Consider the following 27,735-nt stretch of genomic DNA (forward strand, 5'->3'; position numbering starts at 1 on the left):
ACTTGAGGGTTTGGAAAGCTCTGAAGTTCCAGCTAACAGCTTCTTGGAAAGGTGCTGCTGGGAGTTGTCCTTAGTGGTGATGTCTGGAGCAGCAGCAGTGAGTTTGGATGGCAGCTGTAGGAGGGCTCATTTGTGAGGGGCTCAGTGCTGACCCTTGCAGCCCCTTTTGTGCTGTGGTGAAACCGGCTTAAACCAAGCTGCTAAAAAGCTGGAAAGGCTTCATTCAGAGCTGGCACCCAATGTAGGAGCCAAGGCAGAGCTGGATGCGACTGAAAAGCTCTCTGTGAACTGCCAGAGTGGGTGTGAGGACTTGTCCTGACAAACTGATGCATCCCAAGGACGCCCAGGGCTCCTTAGGGAATTGGATTTGAACTTAGAATGAAAACCAGATGAAGAAAATGGAAAGCTTAAGGAAGCAGTGGAATTTGCTGCAGGATTTGAGTATAGCCATGCAGCTGAGGAGTGGAAGATAGTTCCGCATGGAAAAACAGGGAAAACCGCTCTTAAAACCATCTAGCAGGATGTGGCCTTCTTATACACCCAATAGGAATGTGGGTTTATTTTTGCCCTTGTTTTTCTCCAGTGAAGTGGCAATAGCACAGAAATAGTTTAATTAAACAGTAGTCATGCTGCAAAGCTTGTGAAATGGTGTCTCCTAAATACAGGACTCAAAGGAAGTGATTTAACATGAGGAGAGCTCCTTCTCAACTTGGTAGATGGGAATGTGAAACCGAAGGGGCAGCACAGCCAAAAGTAATATGCAAAACCTGAGTGATTTATGGGGTTTCTTCAAAGATCTTTCCATCAGATGTGTTTTCTAGGCTGTGGTCGATGGCTTCAGGGTGCTGGGAGGAGCTTGGGTGGGGGATAAGCACCTGGGTTTACAGCTCCGTATAAACCTTGTTAAAACCCGAGTTCAGCAGGGCTCCTTTGTGGCAGCTAGGAAATGATTGAGCTGTTGAAGAGCCCAAGACACCTGAAACAATAACTATCCCCTTTGTAAACTGAGCCCATCACTCCACATCAAAGGTGTAAGGTACGAGTTGTCTGCGGAAGCCAGGGCAAGTGAGACAAGCAAACAAGGAGATGCTTTCAGCTTGGAAGTTGTTTGAAGAGGGGAGGGATAAAAGAGCACTTCCTTATCAGCAGAAATGTAAGATGCGTTTAACGCGGTGGCGAGCGCTTTGTTGTGTCTGCTTATCGGTTTCTGCCTCACAGGATGCGGCAGGAGTCGGCGCTGTGCGCTTCAAAGGGATGGGGAAGGTAAAGATGATACTGGGGCCACCTCGGGAGGATGTGTCCGGTACTGTGATCTGGGTACCTGTATGTACATGAACGGCTCAAACCGGGCTCTGCGAAGTTGAGTTCTGCCTTGGAAACGGGTGTGTTGCGCGCTCTCCTTCGGGAAGGAGGGCGTGGAATCCCAGCCTGGTTTGTGTTGGAAGGGACCTTAAAGCTCATCCAGTTCCATCCCCTTCCACTAGAGCAGCTTGCTTTACGCCCCTGTGTCCAACCTGGCCTTGAGCGCTGCCAGGGATGGGGCAGCCACAGCTCCTCTGGGCACCCTGTGCCTCAGCACCCTCAGGAACGGCTTTTAGGAGCCAGCAGTGAAAAAGAGCTTCCATTGGTGCTGCAGCGGCGGGGGCGCGAGTGTTTGTACCTGAAAGGAACCCGAGGTGCTCCCAGGGCTCCGTCTCTCCCAGCGGATCCCCGCAGGGTTGAGGGGGGGCCGGGCCCGGCGCTCACATGACGGGGGTGGGGGACGGGGGGACGGACAAACCCAGCTCCCGCCCCGGCTTCCCCGCTCCTCATCCCTCCCTCCTGGCACAGCGCGCCCGGGCCGGGCTGTCCCGGAGCAGCGCGGTGCCGCCGCCGCTCCTTCCTCCTCCTTCCTCCTCCTCTTGCGCCCCGTCCCCGGCATGCCCGCTCCGCTGCCCCCCACCGAGCTGTACGCCTCGGAGCGGGCGGTGGTGCTGCTGTCCTGCGTCCTGTCCTTCCTGGGCTCCAGCCTCCTCGTGGGCACCCATGCGCTGTGGCCCGAGCTGCGGACGCGGCCCCGGCAGCTCCTGCTCTACCTGTCGCTGGCGGATCTCCTCTCGGCTCTCTCGTACTTCTATGGGGTGCTGCGGGACTTCGACAGGACCTCGTGGGACTGCGTGCTCCAGGGTGCCCTGTCCACCTTCTCCAACACCAGCTCCTTCTTCTGGACCATGGCCATTGCTGTCTACCTCTACATCACCATTGTGAGGGGCTCGCCCACCGGCACAAGCTTGCTCTGCTGCTTTCATGTCATGAGGTGGGTGCTGCTCCTGTGAGGGTATGAGATGCGGACCCCTCAATCTCCCGCTGAACCCTCTGAGATGGAGTGCTTGCATGGATGCTTGGGTCACCTGCTCTTCCTTTAAGGACAGTCTGCCACTCTCAAGTTCCCTATAAACAGGGGGGTTGCTGTCTTTTAACCAGCCCTGCTTAATTTCCCCCTCCCCGGGTAAAGAAATGAGCTGTAGAAGAGATAAAAGTGTTTTGCTTAAGGTCGCAAGACAAAACCACTCTAAACCACCCTGGCTTCTGCTTTCCCTCTACAATCAGCTCTTACATCCTAGAAATAGTATCATGAACCTTGTGTTTGCAATACCGGCCTGCTGCTGCCAGAATTCCTGGGTCTGAGCTCTGTTTCCTGGGATCCCGACTTCCCAGTGGCAGCCTGCTTCGTTGATCCTCCCCCTTTCCCCAGGCAGGTTGCTGTAATTCAATACACCTAGCAGGAGAATGCAGTGTGCGGGGCAGGAGGCTGCTAGTAAAGCACGCCGAAGGTTGTTTCGGCAGGTTTGAAGGCAAGGCAAACCAGACCACAATGCAGCTTTTATGTCCCAAGGTTTCTGCTCTTCAGCAAGCTGTTTTTTCCACATCATGTTTAGTAAAAGCTTTCATTATGCAATTGGAGCTCGGGGGATCATGTGCTACCTCCACGCTGAGCAAAACAGTGATCCTTTAGTCCTCTGAGCTGCAAGAAGTGGTGAGAGGAGTGATCCAAGGAGCAAACAATCAGGGCAAGCGCTGAGTTTTCACTGGTTTCTTAGGCAAATGTTCGTCAGTTTTTATTTTCAAGCAGCATCATTTGGGAGATGATGGAGTTAGAGCTGAGTCCACGTAAAGGTGGACCAGAAAAAGACATGAAGCCTAAGTGTGAATCAGGGAGGAGCCCGATTCCTGCCCTACCTGTTCTACTTGCTGCTTGACAGCAGTGTCTGTGAGGTGACTGCGCATTTGGGAACACCGAGCTACTGGTGAAGTGAAATAAGATGCAGTGAGACAGTGGCATTTGTTATGCTCTATCAAGTGAATAGAGTTGCACTATAGGAGCTATGGAGAGGATGGAGTGCCTGTAAAGAGCCACATTTTGCTTAAGGAACAGAAAAAAGGAGTCTGAGCTCTTTGTGGGGATGCTGTCTGCAGACTGCATCAAAGAGTTGATTCAAATCTGGCCTGTTTGTGATTTTCCTATCTGCTAATCTCTTGTTGTGTGGCCTTTGTCTGAGCTTTAACTTCTCCATCTGGTTTAAGGCTTCTCAGCCTCATCATCTGCAATGTGAGGAAACAAATGGGCACGATCACTGAAATAATGTTGGCTGCAATCTCTGCACTCTTAAAAGCGAGAGATTGCTCTAACCCTGTGATAGAGAGGAGGGAAGTGTTCAACTGAACGTCCTCTGGGGCAATCTGCTAGGCTTATTTTCAGGTCTTTGCAGTAGAAATCAAGTGCCATCTCCTGCTCTTGGTATTGATCAGCTCCACTTGCCCTGTTCAAGGGGCATTAGAGATAGTGCTCACCGAAGCCCTGTTGCTGGGTGGTTCTTCATAGCTGACTCCCAAAGCCAGTGTTTAAAGCTTCTTCTTGCTTTATGACCTGTATGAAGAGCCAAACAAGTGAAGACCTGTTCTCTGCCCATCCCCTTGTGACACATGTTCTTTCTTTCCTTCTCTGTACTTTAATCATTACCTGAGAACTCGGTCATAAAACCTGATTCTGGGCATGATACTTGGAGATGGCTCCTCACCCTTTTCAGTGCTTCAAAGTGCTACTGGCTACCGGAGGTGTTCTTCCAGTACCATGCGCATAAGAACTGCTGCAACTGGTAGGAAAAGATTCTAGCACACGCATTCATTGCAGTAGGTAGGTGAGACCTGGCTAAGGCAACAGGAAAGGTGGCAAAGGGCGGATGATTTAAGGATCTGAAGGTGTTTCCAGTATTTTTGTCTAGACAAGAACCTGGGATTTCCTCCCCCTCGCTTCATAGGTTGCTAATGTCATCATGCAGTGACCATTGAGTCATTCCAAGACCCTTCTGGAAGGGATTCGAGGCAGGATGGAGCTGAAGTGCACGTTTCCGATTCTTCACAAGTAGTTACTGATGAGGGGCAAGTGTTGGTAGAGATGAACACTTCTTTAGTGTGGAGTAAAACCAGAGGTTGTTCTTTAGCCAAGTAGAGCAACTAAATATACACTGGAAGTCAGGACCTGAAGTTTTCTTCTTAGGGAAATGAGGATGTCACACTGCATCAAACCTGCCCAACAGGTTTGTTCTGTGGTAACACATCCACCTAGTCTGGTGTAGCAGAGGAGAGCTACAGGCTGTTTTGGCTTTAAACTCATTGTGCTCAGATGGGCTTTGAAAACAGGCCTATGGTTAGCTTTGGAAATATTGATGTGGTTGTAAGGTGTGAGTGCTGGCATCCAGAGCCTCAATTCCCAGGCTCCCTCACTGCCCCTGGATTTCTAAAGATCAGGTAGCATTTGGTTGGGTAATGGTCATCCTTGCTGTGAGAGCAGCTGATCCAAAGTCGGGGTGAGGATGCACCAGTACCCACCTAGGGATCATGTCTTGCTTTGGTTTTGATAGCATTTGCTATTGCTTTCAACTTCTGAAGTATTTGCCTTTAATGCTCAGGCTATGCAGGTGGTTATAGGTATATATGTGCTTACTTAGGTATTTCACTTAAATATGCTTATATAGACATGTATAACTATGCATATACTTACATGCATATCAAAGGGCTACTTGGGAATCCTTTCATGTTCTCCTGTACGTACTGTACACATGAGCCCTCGGTGCACTGCCTCCTGCATGGCTGTGCCAGAGCTGACTTTCAGAACTGGACATGTGTCCCTACATAAGAAATTTGCTGGGGCTTTAGTGTTTAGTTTACAGAAGCTTTTTGCTCAGGCAAACCAAAGGGTGAGCTCCTCCCTGTGCCTTAGCTTTTATAAGTGCTTGCCTGCTTCTCTGGGTTCTCTGTTGGTACCAGGATGCTGCTTCATGGTTAGGGCTCAGATATTACCTTGGAGCAGCATTGGTCTGGGGTTCTGCCCCCAATGCACTCAAAGCTCTGCCCTGGAGCTGGCTGCTTTATGCAGAAGACTGATTTTTGTCTCTTTGCAGGGTAATGATCCCCATCCCAGAAGGAGTTGCCTGCAGGCTGCCTGGTTGGATGCACACAGGCTTGTCCAACCTGTGCAGGCAGGTGACAGCAAACCTCCCCTGTGTGTAAGAGCCTCTGGAGGGGGGAAGGAAACAGAGCAGCTGTGCAGCATAAATCAAAACGTGCCATTAAGCTATCTGACCCAGGCACACTGAGGGCAAGACCGCCAACACAGCTCGAGCGGTCCGCTGCTGTAGTTGAAGAGTCCTTGTCTTGCCTTGTATAAATGCAGCGTTGGTGTTAATAGTCATTAAGGTTAGAAAAGACCTTTAAGATCATCAAGTCCAACGTGGAAAGATAGGCTGAGTTGCATGTGTTTTCTTTAATAGATTGCTGGGGGCTATATCAGGGGAATAAGTGCTGTTGTATCTGCCTTAGAGATGGGATTGCCAGCCTCTTTACAGAGACACAAGCAGTCTTCCCTTCTTCCCTGCACGGACTGTGCTGAGATCCAGGAGTGCTTTTGGGATGCCCAGCCTATATAATTACACTGTCTTTGGGGCGCTGAGTGAAATTTCTCTCTCTTTTTCTTATCCTGGATCCTTTTTTATTCTATGATTGGATGATTTTTATCCCAGTCTTTACATACGCCTTGGGTCTAAAATATGTTGATTCTTCTGTTGGTGGGTGTAAAGCACTGGTATTTCCCAGCCTTTGGGAACCTGTCATTTAGAGGTTCTGAAGAATAACCAAGCCACCACTCTCAGTTCTCTTTTCCAGCTATCCAAAACAGAGCTGAAGAACCCCACTGCAATGCCTGACTGGTTTCTAGCTTCTAACTTCACTCTGAGCTTGTAATCCCTTGTCCCCGGCGTGGGTTGTGTGCCATCGGATCCCAATACACTGCTCCAGTGAAAATTAGCCTGATGCGTGGCAGTTTGCTTCCACATTCTCCCTTTTACTGGCTAGAGGACCGAGGATTTGAAGTCCCTTGCCTAGTGGTCTGTACTTTGCTACTGCAGCCTCTCTCATTGTGCCTGTTCATACTTACACTGTTCTCCTTTATCTCCACGCACAGCAATTTGACCTGGTTTTATCTTCTCACATAATTCTCTCAGTTGCAGGTTGCTGTGGAGATCATTATGTAGGCAAATTAGGTTCTTAATGCACTTCCTTTTTCTTGGTGCTGGCCTCCCTTGTGCTTGTGTGCCTTAACAGGGTTTCTTTAAGGAAGTGCCAGTTCTCTTTAGTGGTCACTTGCTCCGAGCGCACCGAGATGTGAATGTCCGTGCATTTGTGCTGCTTGTTTGCAGGCAAACCACCATTCCTACCAAGATGAGCCTTCAGTTGTGCAGGTACTTCCATGGTGGTGGTGTTTGGAGTGATTGCAGGAAGCCTGCTCTGATAATAGCAAGGGGAGGGCTCCCTGCAGCAGAACCGTCCTTAAATAACAGCGCTGGTTTGGATTAGCACTGCCTGTTCTGACCTGAACACGGACACGAAATGTTCCAGCCATGCTAAAAGGCTGACTCTGGTAGGGGTTTTTACAGCCCTCTATCTGTATTTGGGGTGGGTTTGTGAGCGGGTGAACTCAGACATCATTTCAGGGCAGGAAACGGGGCATTTCTGACACCTCCCATGGGATTAGCTGGGATTTTGCTGTTGCCCTGTGGCATTTCAGGCAACCTGGTCTGAGCAACTGCTCTTTGCCTGCATAGTCTGCAGCACTGAGACTGGCTTTAGGAGGAAGACCCTTTCCATGCAGCTGCTCCAGGCTGTCAGGGCAAGGCAAGGGTGAGCCAGGAAGGTAATGGGAGCAACACAGGAATGGCTTTGTTGCCTTTGCATCTGGAGAGACCCCGAGGGTTCTGCTGGGGGCTCAGCGAGCACTTTGTGAAGCATCTGTGTGCTTGTTGAAGAAACATCCCTTGTCCCACTTCCAGCTCCCCAGCACCTTCCCCTGGGGATGAACACGGGATGTATTCCCGTGGTGATGCAGGTGATGCACCCCGCTGGATGCAGGGCAGTGTTTCAGGTGTGGGGTAATGGGTGACTGCACATCCCGGGCCTGTAAAGCCCTGGCTATGAAGAGCACCCAGGGAAGGGCTGAGTGGGATTTCTCAGTTGTTCCTCATGGGGTTTTGTGGGCAGCCTGGCTGCTGACTGGTTTGATTCATGAATGTCACCAGTAAATGCTTCCCTGTATTTGCTTCTGCTGTCAAGAGAGAAGCTAAAGGCAAAACACGGCTCCAGACAATGTGGACATGGCTCCTCTTTGCTTTCTTGGCTTGTGGCTGTTACTGCCAGTGCTTTTCCTTGGGAAGAAACCTCCCTTGGTCCTTCAGAATTATCCTTTTGCTCCCAAAATATTGATTAACCCCCTATTTAAAACCAAAACCCAGTGACAAAATTGAGTTGGGGATTTCTTTGTGTGCTGGTTCTTTGTGCGACGTGTCCCTTAGGAATAGTGTGGGATTCGGTTGCTTGTGGTCTGAAAGCTCTGGATCAACCCGATTGTTCGCGAATGGCTGGGTCCTACAGGATGGTCACAACATAAGATGCTCTGCCGTGGTCACATCCTCAACCTCACCTGTATCCAGGAGAGAACATCTGATGAAGAACCCCTCGGTCCATCACCCGCTTCCCCTGAGGTGTGGAGGGACCGAAGGGAGCTTGTTCTTGGCATAACCTTGCTCTTGGTGTTCTTCCCTCAGCTGGGGAATCCCCCTTGGCATTACAGTGGCGGCTGTTGCTCTGAAGAAGATCGGCTATGACGCCTCCAACGTTTCTGTGGGCTGGTGCTGGGTCAACCTGGATGCAGAGGATCGGGTCCTGTGGATGCTGCTGACGGGGAAAGTGTGGGAGATATTGGCCTATGTGACCCTGCCCGTGCTCTACCTCCTCATCAAGAAGCACATTAACAGAGCAGTGAGTACCTTGCTGTGTGATTCTGTCCTCCCATGCTCCGAAGATTTCCCTTCCTGTTTGGCAGCTCCACAGGCAGGAATTGCTTCATGCACCGCTGAAATGCACCCCGCACTGTGGGAGAAGCAGCACACCTGATTGAGCAGCCTCCAGCATCACTGCAGAGGCTTAGCACAGGAACTTAAAAGCCTTTGGAAAACTTGCAGGGGTTATGGAATGTACAGGAGTGAAATGTAAGGATTGGAACAGGATATGAGGGACAAAAGTCAGCTTTAATCAGTCGTCCACAGTTCCACTTGCACCAACCCTGCTATTAGCATATAGCTGTATCTAACCTCAACCAGTTTAGGATCTCTAATGATGGTTTTAATACCTGTTTTGTCCTAGCAGCATAAAGCACTATGGGGGAGTCTGGGTGCTACATAGCTTTGGGCATTATATAGCTTTATGCACTATATGCACACACAATACAGGAAGACACCCTGTCTAGGGGAGTTCCAGACTCCAGAGGCTTTTTTACTGCTGTTCCTTGTGAGCACAAAGAATCCAGGCACCTAGGACAACATTAGAGAAGTCAGGGTTGATGGTGGCAGGAGGAGATGCATCCAGAGATGCCTTTTCCTTTAAGTTGTATTAGGGGGAAAAGCCCCCCCACATCTGGATGGATGTACTGGACAGCACTGCCCCTGCAAACCCGCTCTCTGTGCTGCAGCCATAGGGACAAGCACGAGTCCTAGGGGTCCTGGAAAGGGGCGTTGGGAAGGGTTTGCTTGTGCCTGTCACCAGCTGACACACACGGGCCGGGACGCGGTGTTCCAGAGCTGTCAAAGATAGCAGCGTGACCGCAGGGAAACCTGACCCGCACCTGGCCAGGCTCAGGCTCCTGCTCTGCCAGGGATTCCATGGCTCCAGCCATGACCCTCTCACAGGGTGCTGAGCGCAGGCAGTTGTCCCCAAACAGGGGTCTGAGGGCTGGAGCAGCAGCACCCAGCGCTTACGGAGTGGAGCATCTCCCTTGTAGATGGTTTGGGTTGAAGGGACCTTAAAGCTCATCCAGCTCCACGGGCAGGGACCCCTTCCACTAGAGCAGCTTGCCCCAAGCCCCTGTGTCCAACCTGGCCTTGAATCATCAGCCTGGCCTCTTCTCACCACTAGGAATTCTGCCAAGCCTGGGAGCCTGCTTGCTGAGTCCTTTTACTGGCAGGAGGTCTCCCACTTCCAAGAGAGAGCGACAGCCAGCCAGGGCTGGGTTTGGGCTGTGAACAGAGGAATAGCTGAAGTGGGGTTTGCAGTAGTGCAGTTAGAGAGGCAGGAGGAATGATGGCAGTAGCTGTCATGGGGGACATGTGCAGGAGGCTTTCCAAACGGGAAAGACCATATAGGAAGCTGCACTGGAAGCCTCCCGGAGGGTTTGGTTCAGGTCATTGAATCACTGCAGTGTTGTTGCACAGCTCTGTTCTGGAGGAAGGAAAGTGCCAGGACTGGGAGTACTGGGGTGAAGGAGAACGCTGTGCATGGAAGCTGTGTGTGCTCTGTAGCCCTGGTGGGAGGGGGAATGGTTTTCTTCAGGTCAGCTATGCTGAGATTTCATCCCTTCACCCACATTAACACCCTGCTATGCAGCACTGTGTGTCCCAGCACCCGCTCTCTGTGTGGTGTTGACCTGCTCTCCCCATCCAGGAGTCCGAGACCATCCAGTGGTTTCTACCATAGGAAGGTCTCATGGGCCTCATACCTCCAGCCACAGTGCTCCAGGCCACAGATCCCTGCATGCACTGGTATAGAGAGGTATTGCTGGCTTGTCCAGATCTATGGAAGCCAATTGCTAACAGAATATGGTCAGAAATTTGGGCAACAAACTGAAGGATTGGTTCACATGGGCATAAATTCCTTGTGGAACTTGCTGGCTGCAGTGAAGACTCAAGAGCTTGAGAAGGATGAGCCACACTGCTCCCCAAATATATCTATATATCTATACCTATCTATAGATATATCTATATCTATCTATAGATATATCTATATCTGTATCATCTCTGTCTCTATCTCTCTGTCTCTATGTCTCTGTCTCTATCTCTATCTCTGTATACCTACATCTATATCATCTATATCTCTCTGCCTATATATCGTCTATATCTCTATCTATCTATACCATCTATATCTCTATGCATCTCTATATATCTATATCTATATATTGCTGGCCCAGAAAAACTATTTTCTGGAGCACCACATACTTTATTCTTACCCAGTTATAACCTGGTTTCTTGGTAACTCCACAGTGATGTTTGTTAATATAAAGCTTTAGTGGGATTCTGATAAGCACCGGATATCCTTTGTTTGCCACTCTTTGGCTTCAGCAGGAATGTTTGCACTAGCAAGGGCAGAATGTGGCTAAAAGCTGCTGCTCAGGAGCGTGTCCCTGTTAACTTCCCATGAGATGCCGAGATTTCGTTTGCTTTGGAAAGGGTCCCTGGAGCTGAATGTCCAATGTAGCTTTCTGTTCATGTTTTTGTCTCTCTCCCACCCTCCATGGAAGCACGCAGCCCTCTCAGAGTATCGCCCCATTCTCTCAAGAGCACCTGCATTTCAACCCCAGACTTCCATAGCAGATAAGAAGTTGATTCTCATCCCTGTCATCTTTATCATCCTCCGCATCTGGAGCACTGTGCGCTTCATTCTGACCCTCTGTAACTCCCCTGCAGTGCAAAATTCAGTCCTGGTTGTCCTGCATGTAAGTATTTGCCAGGCAATGCATTGGAAGGAGGATCTGGGAGGGAGATGAGGCTTTGTTGCTCTTAATACCGTTTATTGTAGCGGCAGGACGCAGCGCGTACTGACGGATGCTGCCGGCAAGCGCTGGTCGGGATGCTCAGCAGCAGCTATTTCAGCAGCATCTAGTGGCTACAGAGAATAACTGCAGTAGGAACTAGAAATGCCTGTAGGACAAGCAGGCTCAGACCAGAGATGCCGGTGCGCATCCTTCAGCAGGGGCTGTGGAACCCCCGCACTTGGTCCGCTTTTGGGTGCGAGGCTGATCTTTCTGGACTTGTTCTTCCCACTTATGTGGCAGCTGCTGTCAACTGGGCAGCGCTGTAGCTGGTCTGACCCTGTGTTTGCTCTTCTCTGGGGGGGCACCTGTGGGAACAGCGCTGGTGAATCCCTTCTATTGCCTTGCAGGGAATTGGGAACACGTTCCAAGGAGGTGCCAACTGCATCATGTTTGTGCTCTGCACGCGGGTGGTCCGCACTCGGCTCTTCTCCTACCTTTGCTGCTGCCACTCTGATGAGCTGGATTGGCCTTTGAGGCGATCAGACAGCAACCGGCAGCACCCAGAGCCCCCCAAGAACAAGGATGTGCCAGGCCCCGAGAGGACCAAACCCCTGCTCTCCAGCACCTGAGCCCGGGCTGCCTGCATCTCGGTGCTGGTTCTTCTGTCTTGGTAAAAACCCAGTGTGAGGCTTTCCTCCTGCCCTGCCTTGCTGATAGGAGGGGTAGGGAACAGCCACCAGCAAGCACTTGACAGAGAGGTAGGTTTCTGCCTTGGGGATCCCTGTCTGGCTCCCCAGCAGCTCCCCATCGCGCTCCTTTGGGGTGAAGCCATTTATAGAACTGAGCCATCCCCTTCCATGTGAGCCGCGGCAGTGCCTGTTACTCAAGCCTGTAAAATGAGGAAATGGGCTGCAGTGGTGTCTGGCCCACAAAGACAGGACACCAGTGACAATGCAAGAGGAATTCGGGTCTCCTTTTGCTGTCAAATACCAGGCACGCACGTATTTCTTCAGTGCTGCACAGGATTTAGTGCCCCAAGTGTTCCCCGTAAGGTAATGCAATCCCTGCTCCTGATCACCACGGAGAGAAAACAGAGGGTAAGGGATTCATCCAAGCTTACGTAAAAGATTTGTAGGGTCAAAAACTTGACAGCAGCTCTCCATCATTTCAGGTACACGGTAGGACTCTGATGCCCCTGCATTGGTGCAGGTGTGTAAGCACAAAACCGGTTCTTGTCCTCCCAGAACACGAATTTTCCCCCTAAAAAAGGATTTTTAAATGAATTGACAATTCTTTTCCGTTTGTATAGTGAGTTCTTGCAAAAAGAACAGAGCCTCATGAGCTCTTTCTAACAGCATCAGGGCAGTTGAACAATACAGCCATCATGGCACTATAGGCAGAGGTGAGTCCTGTTATTTCCTGCATTGAAGGCTTGGCATTAACTCTATTATTATCTTAAATACATTAAGCCCCTTGCACACTGTGTGAACATGGGAAGGTGGAGTCCTCAAAAGCTCATTGGCCCACTTCATGGGGCTGTAAAGGGGCTCCACTCCTCACCATCCCTGGACTCTAGCAAGGACAGATGCAAACACCTTATATCTGGCATAGATGGCTTCAGGAAGGTTTCTTCTTCCTTTCAAAAGGCTGCTTTAAACCTCTAAATGCTGAGCAGCGACCTTGGGAGCTTGGCCTCGGGTTCATCTCCTGTGGCTTGGAAAGAGGAGCTGTGTTTGAAACTTGCAGGCTCATAAACCTTGACTTCTATGAGGCTCAGAGCTGTGCTGTGTTCAGTGCATTGGAGCCAGCCCTGAAGAGAGGAAGTGAAATTGTCACCAACCTAAGGGAGATCAAAGCAAAGCACCACACATAGGCACACACATGCCCCAAAAGAAAGGAAAACAAGGCTGAGGTTGGAGTACCCGGCTGTGGTTTAGGAACGGGCCCATCCTGCCTGTTCCTAGCTGTTGCTTGAGCTAAATGATGGACTTTAACTGTGCTTCCTTCTGGGCAGGTGCGGGATCATCCCAGAGTCCCACAGAGGGAGCTCAAGCCTGGGGAGAAGCACGGCTGGAGTGGCTGAGCAAAGGGAAGAGGTCCTGCTCCTCCTCGGCACTGGACACCGGCTGCTTTGGTCTTGAACTTTGCTCAGGGTCCCCTGGAAGATACCGCTTGGCTCCAGCTTCCTGGTTCCATTCCCTCCTCCACCATAAATGTTACGTTTGTTCGGGGTTTTGCTTTTCTGTCTGGCAAGGCAAATGTGCTGTGAGCTGCGGGGTGAACAATAGCACGGTGGCAGGACAACCAAGTAGCTGTTCTGGGCATGGATTTCACTCCTAATCCATGAGGTCTTCCAGGGAGCTCCAGCCTGGTTCCTGTCCCTCACTTGACTGTGGACAACAGCGTGCAAATGTGTCTGTGCTGTGGTGGTGATGGGTAGCTCCTCTCGATGGTTTATTCCTCCTCCTTGGTGAACAGGGGTTGTCATCCTCAGGGTTTATGGTGGCAGCGTGGTTGGTTACTGCCTCCAGAGTTGATCTGAGCTCTGCAGCTCCCCTTGGTGCTCAGGGATACGTGCATGTACACCCCAGCCTCCAGCAAGGGCGGCCGTCACCAGTGGCTGGATGGTGCCTGGTGCCTGTGCTTCAGTCTGTTCTTGCTTTGGGAGTGATGGATCGGAGCTGGGGAGGGATGGGGTTCTGGTTGCTGTTTGGAGATAGCGTTTGACCTTATTTACAGCTCCTCACTGGCTTGGGTTTTAAGGATTTTCTCCAACTCCTACAAAATAAAGTTGTGTTTCTTTACCAAGCCGTTGTTCAAGCACGTTGTGATGGGTCTCAGCACCTTGGGCAAGTTGGATGAGAAGCTGTTGCAAGATCTTCCTTCAGGTTTCTTTTATGTCTACCTTAACGACTAAGGAAGGCAAATATCTTCCACCTGTTTGTAGATCTCTTTCTCTTCCTGTCTTTTATATGTATATTTCTTCTTAGTCCAAGTTATCTTCCGAAAGCAAGGAAAGCTGTGCATGCATTCCCTTGTTCACTCCCCAGGCACGAGCTGGTTAGGAGGCGGTGAGTTCAGCCCTCCCCGATACATGCTATCGGTAGTATTATACTACTTATCAGTACTGTTGATACTGATTCATTGCAAAATCCTGCTCTCCTTTTCTTCCCTTCTGCCCACGAACTGAGTCTGGATTGTGCCACGTGGTTCCTGGAGTGCTAGGAGTGAACCAAGATGGTTCTTCCCAAGAACCGAGTCTGTGCCGGATGGTTCCTGGGGCTCTGGGAGTGAACAAGGCTCTGCAGTATGGGAGGATTTGGGCAACGCTGGTTTTACTTTGAAACCTCGAAGCTGTGTTTAATGAACCATGTGTTTGTAAGGAAAGATGAGATCTTGTTGGTAAAGAGGAGAACATCTTAGGAAGGTGCTGTCTGGTTGTGCCAATAGGATAATCTCTTCCCATCATGAAGAGCAGTTACACAGAGTACTCTAATGCTGCCAAACCTAATGTTTGTATTTAGGATTGCATAATACAAGTGACTCCTGCTACTCCAAGGCAGTGACAGTGTCTGCTGTGCTCCACTGAATTCCAAGTATCTTGTATGCATAACCCCGGAGGGAACCACAGGAATCAGTGCAGAGTGGCAAGAGCTGGCTAAAGGCAGGTCTTGGCTGGCACAGCCGGTGTTCCCATCCTGCATAGGAAAATGAACCCAGCAAGGTCTGAGAGGGCAGGGTGGGTGTTTTGACGGTCAGGTGCTCCTGTTGAAGAAGGTGCACATGGAGATTTAATATCCAAGCATCCCAACCCTTCCCCAAACGTCTCGTGGGTCACACAACCCTGCCTAAAGAGAAAGGCCCCCAGTTCCCAAACCAACTTGTCAGCTCGTGGCAGGGTAAGTGTACAGATCTGTCTGATCCTTTGGGGTTTATTCTGGGGATGGGTCTGGGTGGCTGAGGTGGTCAAAGAGGGCAGCAGTGGAGAAGGAAGGAGGTTGGCAGAACACTGCCTAGCACTGTCCTTGTGCAGTGAAAATAGGGTCCCATTTACTACTTAGTTCCAGAGCCTCATGTCTGCTACTGTTTACATGCAGTGTGTGCTTATTTATCCAGCAATCCCCTTTCCTATTGCAGGGGGAACAGGCTGCCTTATCCACCTCTTGCTTGTTTAGCTTGGGAGCCTTTTATGCAGCTGATAAAGGGGTATCTGTAGCTGCCCTATTCGTAGGCAAATAACCTGTAACTTAAACTCTCTTGAGGCCCCAGTTGTAGCTCAGCCCTGCACGTGGGTTTTGAATTAGCCTTGACTGAACATGCAATTCCTGCCCAAAATGCAGGTGAAAGGGCTGCTAATGGCACTCTCTTGACCATGTACTGTGGCATGTGTCCTAATAAGTCTCCTTATCAGAAGGACTGCGATCAGCACGCTGCAGCGTGTCCAGCTCCCCTCTAACCATCACTTTTCTATAGCTCACTGCTGATGTTCTCCAGCAGATTCAGTGTCCTGGAAACCAGGAATCCCCACTTAACTGTTCTTGCCAAAGAGTCAGGGTTTCATAGGATCCAGCCTTGAGCACAGACAACTGGGCTGAGTCTAAACAGTTCCCTGCACACGTGCATGGGAGCCCTTACTATGTGCTGAATAAGCGCAGAGAAGATGCAGACCGGAGTTAGTGTCTTAAGGTAAATGCACTCTGAGGTGAAGAGCAGATGTAAGAAGCTTAATATGTGCTGGAGCTGGAGTTGAAAATGTGCTTGGACAATACCTGTAGCATTGGCTCTTCTGTTACTGGCTCTGTTCTTTGCCCAGGTCCAGCAGGATCTCAGCTCTTGAAGGATTTCTATTCCTGCAATTGCTTTGACAGTGTAAGGGGCAGTTCATTCCCCATCCTGCCTCCCTTCATTCATCCCTTCCAAGATCACCCAGTGCCGATTGCTACCTTCTGGGTGGTGTTACCAGGTTCTTCCTGTGGCAGGCAAGCATTTAAGCCATTCCGCCACCATAAGCAAATATTTACTCTGGTGAAGGATTTCTGATGGCAAACACCCATGTCCTGTTCCATTTCTCTATGTGTCAAGATTACCCCTTCACGGTCAAGAAAAGGGTTTAAAGACATGATAGCGAGTTCCCCTTCCTTGTAATTACAGAGTATTACAGTGGCTGATACTCGGTAATTACTGTGGTCGTTCTGCCAAGAACTCCCATAGGAATGATGCTGTCTTTAAAGTACGGGAATTCCATGTAAGGAATTGGTCCTGCTCGCAATGTCCCCACCCCTTGCTTTCCATTTTCCCTTTTCTGGCCAAAGAGCTGTGAAAGTGAGAGCTAAACCTGTTACTGAGTGAGCTATGGCCTGTCCCATTTGGTGTGGGGTGCTTTGAGCAGTGTTTGAAGGCAGCATGGGAAAAGCTGAGCTTGGAGCATCTTGGTTAGTGCCAGCTAGCTCCATCCTCCCAGTGGGAATGCGGAGGAAGATGAGCTATGGGTGAAATGCATGTTCAGTTCTGTTTAGCTAAGGCACCATGTGGTAATGGGAACTGAGCAGCAGGAGCAGTTCCTGAAAGACTCAGGAGTGTTCTTGAGGTGTGATCCGCTGTCAAGATATCCCAGCAAACGTTGTCCTTGAGGATAACAAAGTGCAATAGTAGTCAAATACAATAAAACCCAGATGACAACAAACCTAAGGGCTCGGTTCCACTGCCCTGAAAGCACCAGGGCTCTGTTCCCCTTCCTATTTTTAGCACAGGATGCTTTCACCTGGAGGAAAGGAGGCTGCAGCCAGTCAAAGAATGCATGCAAGGCACATGAACAACTGGCTGCTAAAGATAGATGGGCCAATAATAGCGAGGTTTGGCTCCAGTCTCTCCAGCTGCTGGAGGTATCTGTGAACTTTGCATTTCTCTGATACACTCTGGAAACCTTAGTCGATTATTAACCAGGTTCTGTGCTGTTCAAAGTACTCGCACAGTGCAGGGGGTTAATACTAAGCCAGCAACACGTGGCGTACCTGGCATGAGAGGGAAAGGAGCTAATGTGCTTTGGTGGGAAAGCTGTGTTCTGTGCGCTGTCAAAAACAAACCTGAGGGGAAGAACCTGTTCCCTGTGCCTTGCAAAAGTGCCCTGAGCAAGCTGGTCTGGGCAAGGCAGGACAATAAGGAGTATTCCGGCCCAAGGGCAGACGTGCAGTTGAAGGCTGCAGAAGGGTTAACACAGGCTGATGCTGTGGCCCACGGCAAACATCCTCTCTGTTGCCAGGGGCCCCGCAGAACGCCCCATTTTCCATGTCGCAAGGATTGCCAGGCAGCCTCTGCACAGCTGCAGCAGCTCTGTTGCTCCGCACTTATCTGTGTATATATAGCTGCAGGAAACAGCTCGTTCAGCCGCTTTTGCAATAGGTCTGCCCCTCCTGTGGGGCAGAGGAGCCTGTTTCGCTGCAGCCGGGCGGGACATCTGCTTGGAGCCGGGCTCTGGCAGCAGAGTATCTGACCCAACGGCGACGGGCTCGACCGAGGAGAAAGAAAGAGAAGTCACGAGGCAGTCACGCAGAGGAAGAGAATGGTCAGAGAAGAGCAACAGCTCGCTTCAACTGCTAGAGCCTGCCTTTGATTGGATGTTATCTGCGAGGCCAGAGGGGGATTGTCTGCGCAGGGCGTTCCTCTCCTCTTCCTGCTCTGTTTGGGCTATAAAAGCCTGGGCTCGGTGGCCGTGGCTCAGACCCCAAAATGAAGTTGAAAGGGGAGGAGCGGAGCTCTGCCAGCAATGAAGGCTCCCGGGGGGTAAGTGCGCAGGGTCTGGTCCTCCACCTGAGCCTCCCACCGCGGCACAGGGCGAGCTCTGCAGGTAGGAGACCACCGAGAGCCGTCGGGCTGCCACGTGCACGCGGAGCTCACAGGGAGGGCACGGGGTGTTTGCTCCTGAGCCCCGTTTATGTGCCTCGAGGTTCTCTGCCTTGCCGTGGACCTTCTGTGTGGCTTTCCCCTTCTGCGTGTGGGGTTTCTGCCCTCCTTCCCCATCAGTTTTAGGCTGCGGATGCTTCCGGATGGGGGCTGCCTTTCGCAGCAGCGTTTCTGCGGACTCTTGCTCAATGCAATGCTCGCGTGTGCCCGGGGTTTTCCTAAGGGTGCTGAATGTGAGCAGTTAACAGCAGCGGCTCTTTGGAGCTCCTGGGGTTGGTTGGATGAGGGGAAGGCAGCCTGCTTTTCATCACCAGGGCCACAGTGGCAGCAGTCTACGAGAAAAAGGAGCTGGAAGCCTCAGCTTCCTCCTGAGCGTTACTCTGAGATCAGCTGGGATTGATCTTCTGTAGTGCCTTAAACTCTGCAGGTCTCTGGAGGTGAGCTGCTGAGGAATACAGGGAATCTAAGGGCTACCAGCAGCTCTTTGGACGATACGTTCCATTAGGGAAATGACAGCTCCTGTGTGTGGGACCCGACTTGGGTGTTGCGACATAAATAAAGCCTTGCAGACATGAAGGCTAATGGTGCTGACAGAAACAATACTTCTGAATGAAAAATGACTTTATTGATGTAGCAGCAATGGGAGCTATTAGTGAGCTACTAAAAACTGCAGCCCAGCCCAGCCAACACAGGGTGGGCAGGCTGAGGACTAAATAGCAATGGAAGCATTGCGAAAAGCGAGTTGCTCGTAACCCTGAGGTCTGCACCCACAGACATGGCCAGTGCTTGGTCCTACTCCAAGTCGCAATTTCACCCTTCTGCTTAACTGCAAAGAGCTGCTCTTATACCCCACAGCCAAGCCCTGGCTGAGCTACTTGGATAAGTTCTAATTGGCTTCAGTGGCAATCGGATTAGAGTCGTAAAGAGCTTGATCCTGAAATGTGGGAGGCAGAACAAATGAGCAGGAAAGGGATTTTGTCACTTCATCCAAAACCTCTTCTTCTTAAAGCTTCCCTGTGCCAATATCCTGTGTTATTTCACTATCCAATTGCACGTTGGGGAAAGGATAATTGCACACAACCTTTTTCCCTGCAGGGAGGGTATTCTAAGCATGGTAACTTGACAATTATTCATCATCCAAGTGTTCTATCAATACCAGGAAAGGGCAGAATCAATTACTGTAATGACTATGTGCAAATCAAGCAGAACAGACCGAGTTTTAATGAGAACAACCCATTGGGCTTTGTCTATAGAATAACATGAAGTGAAAAGCAAGTCTTAGGGTATTTGTTTTTACTGACTGCCATTTATGCCCCAGTCCAAACCTGCTGCTGAGGTGGGGTTTATGTTTTCTCTCCCCCCTGCAGAAAATGACACTTGTGCTTGCAACGGTAACGCTGATATCTGCCTTTGGATCTTCTTTCCAGTATGGGTACAACGTGTCTGTGATCAATTCTCCAGCCCCGGTAGGTTGGACTATGGAGTGGACGATGACCCGGGAGGAGGTTTATGAGCAAAACAAGGCAGGAGGGTACCAGTGGGTTATGGGTGTTTGTGGGCAGGTGCTTGGAGTTCTCCATGCTTTGGAGCTGGGAAGTGGTTCCCCTGGAAAGGAAGGGGGTGTTAAGGTGTATGGTGCCCCAGTTTGGACTTTGTGCCTAGGAGAGACTGGGCGTGAGAAATGCCTTCCCTTTGGGATAGCAGGCAGATCCCATAAGGCAGGATAACTCGTACTAGCAGTTACTTAGTCCAGGCTTCTCCATCCCCATCTCTTGCATTCATTTCTTCAATGCTTGTTTAAAGCTTTATGACATGACTAGCTTTTGGAGCATGGAAGCTTTACTCACTGTGCTAAACGTGCATCTTTTATTCCAGTACATGCAAGACTTCTACAACCAAACGTACTACAACAGGAGTGGAGTGCCTATGGAGAGTGGCTTCCAGACGCTGCTCTGGTCTCTTACTGTGTCCATGTACCCCCTGGGTGGCTTTTTTGGGTCCCTCATGGTGTGGCCTCTGGTCAACAACTGCGGCCGGTACGTGACCGTGGTGTTTAAGGTCCTTGAGCAGCAGTTTCTGGGCTCAGATAAGGCTTGCCAAGCCCATCCAGGAGCATGACAGCGTCATGCACGTTGGTTGTAAGGCAGATAGGCTGGTGATCAGCCACTGGGCTCAGCAGCATGTGTTGTTTCCCATGTGTAGAAGATCTTACATGGTTTCAATGTGGTCAAGGCCATATATTGGGCACTGAGCCAGGTAAAGAGCAAAGAGGAAAGTCTGAGAACAGGCCCAGCTTCTGCTGCTTGGGTTTCCTGAGAATCACAGAATCAGCTGGGTTGGGAAAGACCTTCAAGATCATCTCAAAGCCTTCATTCCCTGCAGGGAAAATGGGACAGCAGCCGTTTTCCCTGTGAGTAGTCCTTGGGATGGTGATTCATTTGAGTTTTGGACACTGTGGCACAGAGGGGATCTCTCTGCTGCTGAGGCCTTAGACAGAAAATCAACTGAATCTGTCTCCTTTTCTATTACCTCACAGAAAGGGCACTTTGCTGATAAGTAACCTCTTATCTATTTCTGCTGCAATCCTAATGGGAACTTCAGAGCTAGCAAAAACCTATGAAGTGATCATCTTTTCACGTGTTATCATGGGAATATTTGCTGGTAAGTGGATGGTGAAGGGAGACCAACAAATACATTCTTGGCTATGTAAAGGTGTTTTACTGTCACAAAGGGTGGTTTCACAGGTTTTAGCCATATATCTGCATATCAGTGCTGTTCCTGAATCACAGCTGTCATCTGCACGTTGCAGGAGTAGTAAAGATCTACAGCAGGCAAGAGCAGAGAGACTGGAATGTGAGATGTACAGAGGAGATATGTGTCTGAGATGCAGCTATCCTCTGCAATGAGCACCTGCTAGGCACTGGAGCTCCAACAGCCAGGACACCTTCTGCTGCTCCTGATAATCTTACAAGCCATTTTAAGGCCTTGCTTGCCTTTTCTGTGCACACACCCCTCTTGTCTTTTTTTCTCTTTAATATAATTAGAAACAGAATAATCTTTCCAAGTCAGAGTCACTGGAGATGATGCCAGACCCAATGATCCAGTGCTGGAACAGACTGTTCTTCCTGCAGGAGGAAAGAAGCATTAAAGGGGGGGGGTGTGTTACTGGTGTAAGTGGCTGTATTACAGCTACAGTAATAGGGAACAAACACAGAAGGGGTGGGCAGCATTATACCAAGCAGAGCAAAACCACGTTGGTAAGGGTCCTATAACAGCATTTAGACTCAGTTCATTGGCTTTGGGCTGGTTAGACTGATGTTCCCCATTGTTTGTTACTGAGTTGGGATATCCTGTAAAGATAAAAGAAGAAAACAAGAAACTGGGATAAGAAAACAGCTTGACCTGTAACACACAGCAGTTGAAATTGGTGAGCTACGGCAGGAAATTCATCTCCTCCAGTGGTTTTGGTTTGGCTTTTGACTCTCCTAAGCCTGGCAGCTGCTCTTAGCATGGCATCTCTGCATAAATACTAAAGGACCTGTCAAGGGTGACCCCTCTTCCCAGCCATTTATAACTGACTTTAACCTGCCAGAGGGGAGATGAGATGAGCTCTTAGGCAGAAGCTCTTCCCTGTGAGGGTGCTGAGGCGCTGGCACAGGGTACCCAGAGAAGCTGTGGCTGCCCCATCCCTGGCAGTGTTGAAGGCCAGGTTGGACACAGGGGCTTGGAGCTCTGGTAGGATCCAAGTGCAGCCCTGCCTGGTCAAGGGTGGCTGTGGTGCTGGCAGCGCTGTTGTACGCAGGGCCCCTCTTGGCAGGCCTTGATCAGCATTGGTCTGAGCAGTAAGAAACATGCTGTTGCTTGACTGCAGTAGTCCATGCTGCTGGCATGTTTTAATCTGGGCAACTAAAAGGCTGTTTATAATATAAACTTAAACTACTGCATCTCATGAGTTTACTTGTATAGGGTTTTCTGGTTCCTTAAATACTTGCTCCCAAGCCTTTTGCTTCCAGACGACAGCTTTCTAACTCCGTGTTCCTGAAAGCTAGGAAGCTGAGAAATGAAAGCTGAGAGTCTCATGGTCATTTGACCCCAGAACTTTGGGGTTTACATGCCAGGATTTACAGCGTAACCATGGAGCTGGCAGCTTGCTGGGGTTACAGTGGGTTACAATGCAGTGTTCCTCAAAATACCCCATGTGCTATTCGAGTTTAAATACCTCTTCCAGCATGGTGCTGGTAAGAGATCTCAGACCAACAGAGCTCTCTGGGAAGCGTTACCAAGCAACCAAAGGAGCAGTGAATTGATAAAGGCCAGCAAGAGGTTGCATCCTTCCACCCTTACATCAGTTTGGATATTGATTTCTCTGCTTGTTTTAGAGGAAGCATAAATCCCTCCCATGCATCCTGGGGGTGTGAGCACCTCTGAAGCAGCACACAGGATTCTTTCCACGTATCGTGTTGAAGGGCTTGGCAGACGCTGCTGGGAGCTATTTTTATGTGCACTGAGACTGCCCAGATCACAGCCTACTGCTGCCTTCTCAGGCTCTTTAAGTGCTTTGCTGCTGAGCATTGAAGCTAGAGCCTCACAGAACCAAGTAGTGCTTTGCTTTGAAGGTGGGCAGGTTGCACTCCCAAAGCCAGAGCTTCTGAGGGTACCAGATGCAGTGATGGGTTTGGTACCTCTCCATGTACTGAGTGAACCAATGCCATGTGTGTTTTGTCCCATCTTCCACTGAAGAGTGAGGAGAACACACACAGCTTATGCACTGGCCAGAAGATGACACTAAAGTCAGCTGGAGCAGAAGGGCTTGAGCGTGAGGTTTCCTGCTCTGGTCCAGCAGGGATTGCTTCGGCCTCATGTAGGAAAAAGGCATCTTAGTAAAGACAGTGGGTGTGCTGCTGCCAGGCACTGCATGTCTAACGTTGTTCTCTACTAGGTCTGGCTTCCAACGTGGTTCCCATGTTCCTTGGAGAAATGTCCCCCAGAAATCTGAGAGGTGCGATTGGGATCGTACCCCAGCTCTTCATCAGCATTGGGATCCTTATAGCTCAGATCCTTGGTCTCAACATCATCCTTGGGAATGCCAAAGGTAAATTCCTGGCTTGGGACTTGTTTCTGTGGCCCCCACAGGGGGAAGATGTCTCATAGCTGTCACCTTGCCTCACTGTTGCAGGCTGGCCCGTGCTGCTGGCGCTCACTGGGATCCCATCGCTAATTCAGCTCCTTATATTGCCCTTTTTCCCTGAGAGTCCCAGATATTTGCTGATACAAAAGGGCAATGAAGAGCAAGCACGGCGAGGTACAGTATCATCCTCTAATGGAAGGGGGAAGATCTGTGGGACATGATTGACAGCAACCAGCAGTGAAGCGAGTGTAGAAAACTCCATTGACGCTGCTGGCGGATGGAGCTCCTGCAGCATTGCTCCTTTCTCTGCATATGTGAATCCCTGACCTGCCACCATGGAAGCACTGCTGCCCATGGTGGGAACAGTGTTCTGTCTTGATTTGAAGCAGGAGAGCTCGCTGCAGGCCTGCTCTCTGGGGTCCATAACTCGCTTTCCTTTCCCAACTAGCTCTGCAGAAGCTGAGAGGCCGGGATGATGTGGATGATGAGATCCAAGAGATGCGCCAAGAAGACCGGTCAGAAAAGGAAGAAGGACAGTTCACTGTATTCAGCCTGTGCACCTTCAGAGGCTTGAGGTGGCAGCTCATCTCCATCATTGTCATGATGATGGGCCAGCAGCTCTCGGGGGTCAATGGGGTGAGTGGGAAGGCACATGGGAAAAGCCAGTGGGGTGAGTAGTAGGAGAATGGGGCTTTACAGTGGGTGATGTGGGGCAGTGCTGACCCAAATCCAGTACACACATGTACTAGATACAGTCCAGCTGTCCTGTTAAGGATCGTTTGGACATTTTAGAGTAAGGTGCTTGTGCCTGGATCCAAACAGCATTGTCCAGAAATGAAAGAACTGGTTCTCAGGCTCCTGTGCACCAGTTCCAGGATGCAAAAGCAGCCAGCCTGGGATTCCCATGTTCTGCCTTTGGTCCCGTGTAAACACAGCTGTGGTTTTGCTGCAGGTCTTCTACTACGCAGACAGAATCTTCCTGTCGGCAGGAGTGGATGACAACAGTGTTCAGTATGTCACTGTGTCCATAGGTGCCATCAACGTCGTCATGACCTTGGTTGCTGTAAGTTTCTATTAGGGCTTTTCAAGTTCTGGCTTGCCCAGTCTCCCCTGCCTGTCACGGGTTAAATTGGGTTATGTTATTTACACATACTGTGAGCTGCTTGGCACCATAGATGCCCTGGAGTGGCCCTTGGTTGATGGCAGCTATGTTACCCAAAGTGATTGACCATCAGCAGACGGTGGCAATGGCACTGAATTTCTTAAGAGACAAAGACTATAAGTTCTGCTGCAGTAAGTGCTGTGCCCCATGCCTGGTCTCTCACCCTCTTCTGTCTCTTTCAGGTTTTCATTGTGGAATCCCTGGGAAGGAGAATCCTCCTCCTTGCTGGCTTTGGATTTTGCTGTGTCTCCTGTGCAGTGTTAACTATGGCTCTCAATCTCCAGGTGTGTAGCTGGATAGCTCAGGTGATGTTGCCCATGCATTTCTGGACTGTTCAGGGAACCATTGGTATGTGTTGAAGTTGTTTCTACACCCTGGGAAGGAGGGAATAATATGAACTAAAGTAAAGCCAGGAAAAGTTGTGATCCTCCTTGTCTGAGCGCTGTTTCCAGCACATCATGTTCATAATACCTGTTGCACTGATTTATTGGAAGCAAGGATCATACCCAGGCTATGATTTTTTGTGGTTAAGAGTGTATGTATCAGGCAATGGAGGGTGATGCTGGCTTTAGAATGCCTTCAGATCTTACTGCAAATAGTGCCTTGAATGTGCTGGTGATGCTCAGATAGGGACCGCATGTAATCTGTGATTAATTTCTTCACAGACCACTGTCTCATGGATGTCTTACCTCAGCATAGTGTGTGTCATCGTTTACATCATGGGACATGCTATTGGAGCCAGTAAGTATGCACAGACTGGTCCTGTCTCCTCCACAAGCTGGAGAAAGCCAAGTGTTACGTTCAGTTTCAAACCAAAAGCTCTGTGGAGCTAATCCAAGGAGGTGGAGATAGAATTTCTTCTGTGCGGCCATGCACTGTGTGGATTGTCTGCTAGGCTTATTTATGTTGCAGTGAGGAGCTGCCTGTGTCTGTGAGGCAGGGGAGCATCTGGCTGTCAGGAAGAGCAAAGGCACAACAGTGCTTGTGTCTGATATCCCCCAAGTAAAACCTGGGGCAAAACTATGCCGAGCTAGTGAGCCTCACAGCTGGGCAGGGATGTGGCATGCTTGCATCTGTGGGCAACACATCGAATTAGAAGCAATGCAAATTATACCCATGGCCCTGCAGATGGCTTTGCAGAAAGGAGATGTGCAGATAGATGTGGATATTGGGAAGGCTTTGTCCTGACTCAGCTTCTCAGCATGGTGGAGTTGTCTGGTCAGCTGCAGCAATGCAGCATCCAAACTCCTGTAGAGGTTTTATAGCAGATGGAATTGCACACAACCTTTCCTTCTCCATTTATGCCACCATGCAGATTGAAGCAGGGAGGGCAGGGACATTGCTGGAGGGAGAGCACCAGGTCGTCTGGACCTGTTAATGAGAACACAGTCTGTTTCTTGCCCAAAGAGCAAGTCTTGCTTAGTCACTGCTCATGGGGTACTCTCTGGAGAGACAGTTTGTGTTCATCAACCTTATTTTACAACTTACACTGGAGATGGGCTCATGGCTGAGGTGCAGCCATGGGAGAAAAGAGGTTGGTTGCTGTGTGTGAGCTCATTTAAATGCCCTGTATTTTCTTAATCTCATCCCTTATTTGATGTAATGGGTGTTTCTAAACACTAGTACTAGTACTTTAACATCTATTGCCTGCCACTGAAATGAACAGTGTCATCTGGGAATTCAAAGCAGGGGAGTTCCCTTTGGGATTTCCAAATGTGCAACTCCCTTCCAGGTCCAATTCCCTTTGTGATGATCACCGAGATGTTCCTGCAGTCATCCAGGCCTGCAGCGTTCATGGTGGGTGGGTCTGTGCACTGGCTGTCCAACTTCACTGTGGGGCTTGTGTTCCTCTACATGGAGGTAAGATGCAATAGCACAACAGGGCAAGACTTCAGCTTAAAATTAGTGTCTTCACCCCTGTCTTCTTACAGAGAGCCCTTTAATCCTGAGAGCCATAAATGCCCTAGTTGGTTCCCAGTACCTGTATGCAGGATTATATATTAAGGACAAGAAAGTGATGTTAGTCAGCTTTTTCTTATCGCATCTGTCTGTTGCACGTGGTTTGAAAGAAAGCAGTAACTTTCCCATGTGAATGTCTGATCCAGAATTCAGGAGCATGCACAAGACTGCAAATACCCAATCTTAGCTTTTGCTCTCAAGGTCACCAGTTCAATCTGATCCCCAGCAGTAGTGACCCATACACTGCTATAGTTGGTGATTTTAGCTTGTGCAAAGGGTGAGTTTAGCTTGACTTCTGTAACAGACCCTCACCTGCCTTTTCCAGTGAACCAATAGTGGTTTCCAATGAATCCATGGTGGCGATATGAGAAGATAATCTAGAGCCAGTCCTAACTTCAAGTTAATTCAATCATTTAAATCATTCAACATAAAATACATGCACATCACTGTGGCTGCTTTTTTTTCTAGCTATTGCAGAGCTCAGCATGTCTAAATCATGTGAAGTACGCAACTGGAACGTTGCCCTCATCCATGCTCTCTTCTTTTCTTGCCTTAGGCTGGACTGGGGCCCTACAGCTTCCTCATCTTCTGTGGCATCTGCCTCGCCACTATAGTTTACATCTTCATCATTGTTCCTGAGACTAAGAACAAAACCTTCATGGAAATCAACAGGATCATGGCCAAGAGGAACAAGGTGGAGATTCAGGAAGACAAAGAAGAGCTTAAGGATTTCCAGGCTGTCCCAGGTGGGCAGGCAGAGAAGAAGGAAATCTCCAGCCATGAGCTGTGACCCAGCCCAATGTTGGCCCAGACATTTTCCAAGATCCATTCAGTGGGAGAACAAATACATGGATTATTTTTTTGATACCGATCTTCATTCAGACCTTCTGCAAGCTTTCCACAGCAGGAGTTTCCACATAAGCCATTGTGTCTTGAGAATGTTCTCATTATGAGTAATCCAGCCCAAACCATGGAATGGTTTGGGTTGGAAGGGACCTTAAAGCTCATCCAATTCCAACCCTTGCCACGGGCAGGGACCCCTTCCACTACAGCAGCTTGCTCCAAGCCCCTGTGTCCAACCTGGCCTTGAACACTGCCAGGGATGGGGCAGCCACAGCTTCTCTGGGCACCCTGTGCCAGCACCTCAGCACCCTCACAGGGAAGAGCTTCTGCCTAAGAGCTCATCTCAGTCTCCCCTCGGGCAGGTTAAAGCCATTCCCCTTGGCCTGTCCCTACATCCCTCGTCCAAAGCCCCTCTCCAGGTTTCCTGCAGCCCCTTTAGGCACTGGAGCTGCTCTAAGGTCTCCCTTTAAGGAGTCTTTTCTTCTCCAGGCTGACCCAGCCCAGCTGTCTTGGCCTGGCTCCAGAACAGAGCTGCTCCAACCCTCAGAGCATCTTTGTGGTCTCCTCTAGACTCACTCCAACAGGTCTATTAACAAGACCACCCTACTTCATGTTATAGCCGCTGCCAAA

The 27,735-nt window shown here is 49.9% G+C and overlaps 2 protein-coding genes across 3 annotated transcripts; both read left to right on the plus strand.

Moving 5' to 3' along the window:
* The first annotated feature begins 1,801 nt into the window (after positions 1–1,801).
* Positions 1,802–13,413, plus strand: GPR157 (G protein-coupled receptor 157). Of its 2 annotated transcripts, none has more exons than XR_009742837.1 (5): positions 1,802–2,296; positions 8,136–8,349; positions 10,880–11,074; positions 11,521–11,796; positions 13,128–13,413. XR_009742837.1 is itself a non-coding variant. In XM_061450210.1 (5 exons), the coding sequence occupies exons 1-4, from the start codon at positions 1,920–1,922 to the stop codon at positions 11,740–11,742; spliced, it is 1,008 nt and encodes a 335-aa protein (XP_061306194.1). In that variant the 5' UTR covers positions 1,802–1,919; the 3' UTR covers positions 11,743–11,783; positions 13,128–13,413. The 2 variants fall into 2 exon arrangements, 1 of the variants encoding a protein (XP_061306194.1); XM_061450210.1 differs by having other exon boundaries at positions 11,521–11,783.
* A 3,811-nt stretch (positions 13,414–17,224) lies between these two features.
* LOC133267706 (solute carrier family 2, facilitated glucose transporter member 5-like) lies at positions 17,225–27,130 on the plus strand. The gene is made up of 12 exons (XM_061450209.1): positions 17,225–17,893; positions 19,381–19,479; positions 19,889–20,049; positions 20,550–20,674; positions 22,953–23,105; positions 23,190–23,315; positions 23,590–23,777; positions 24,094–24,204; positions 24,486–24,587; positions 24,969–25,044; positions 26,036–26,163; positions 26,819–27,130. The coding sequence occupies exons 1-12, from the start codon at positions 17,840–17,842 to the stop codon at positions 27,050–27,052; spliced, it is 1,557 nt and encodes a 518-aa protein (XP_061306193.1). The 5' UTR covers positions 17,225–17,839; the 3' UTR covers positions 27,053–27,130.
* The last annotated feature ends 605 nt before the right edge of the window (positions 27,131–27,735 follow it).

Source organism: Pezoporus flaviventris, unplaced genomic scaffold (assembly GCF_033815535.1).
Source record: "Pezoporus flaviventris isolate CSIRO_AGI_PZ_B2104156 unplaced genomic scaffold, CSIRO_AGI_Pfla_v1 ptg000009l, whole genome shotgun sequence".
Taxonomy (NCBI): domain Eukaryota; kingdom Metazoa; phylum Chordata; class Aves; order Psittaciformes; family Psittacidae; genus Pezoporus; species Pezoporus flaviventris.

Coding starts and splice junctions, on each gene's coding strand:
- GPR157 (XM_061450210.1), top strand. CDS start 1,920: ATGCCCGCTCCGCTGCCCCCCACCGAGCTGTACGCCTCGGAGCGGGCG. Junction 8,350..10,879: donor AGAAGCACATTAACAGAGCA/GTGAGTACCTTG, acceptor CCTCCATGGAAG/CACGCAGCCCTCTCAGAGTA. Junction 11,075..11,520: donor CAGTCCTGGTTGTCCTGCAT/GTAAGTATTTGC, acceptor ATTGCCTTGCAG/GGAATTGGGAACACGTTCCA.
- LOC133267706 (XM_061450209.1), top strand. CDS start 17,840: ATGAAGTTGAAAGGGGAGGAGCGGAGCTCTGCCAGCAATGAAGGCTCC. Junction 19,480..19,888: donor TGATCAATTCTCCAGCCCCG/GTAGGTTGGACT, acceptor CTTTTATTCCAG/TACATGCAAGACTTCTACAA. Junction 25,045..26,035: donor GGGACATGCTATTGGAGCCA/GTAAGTATGCAC, acceptor ACTCCCTTCCAG/GTCCAATTCCCTTTGTGATG.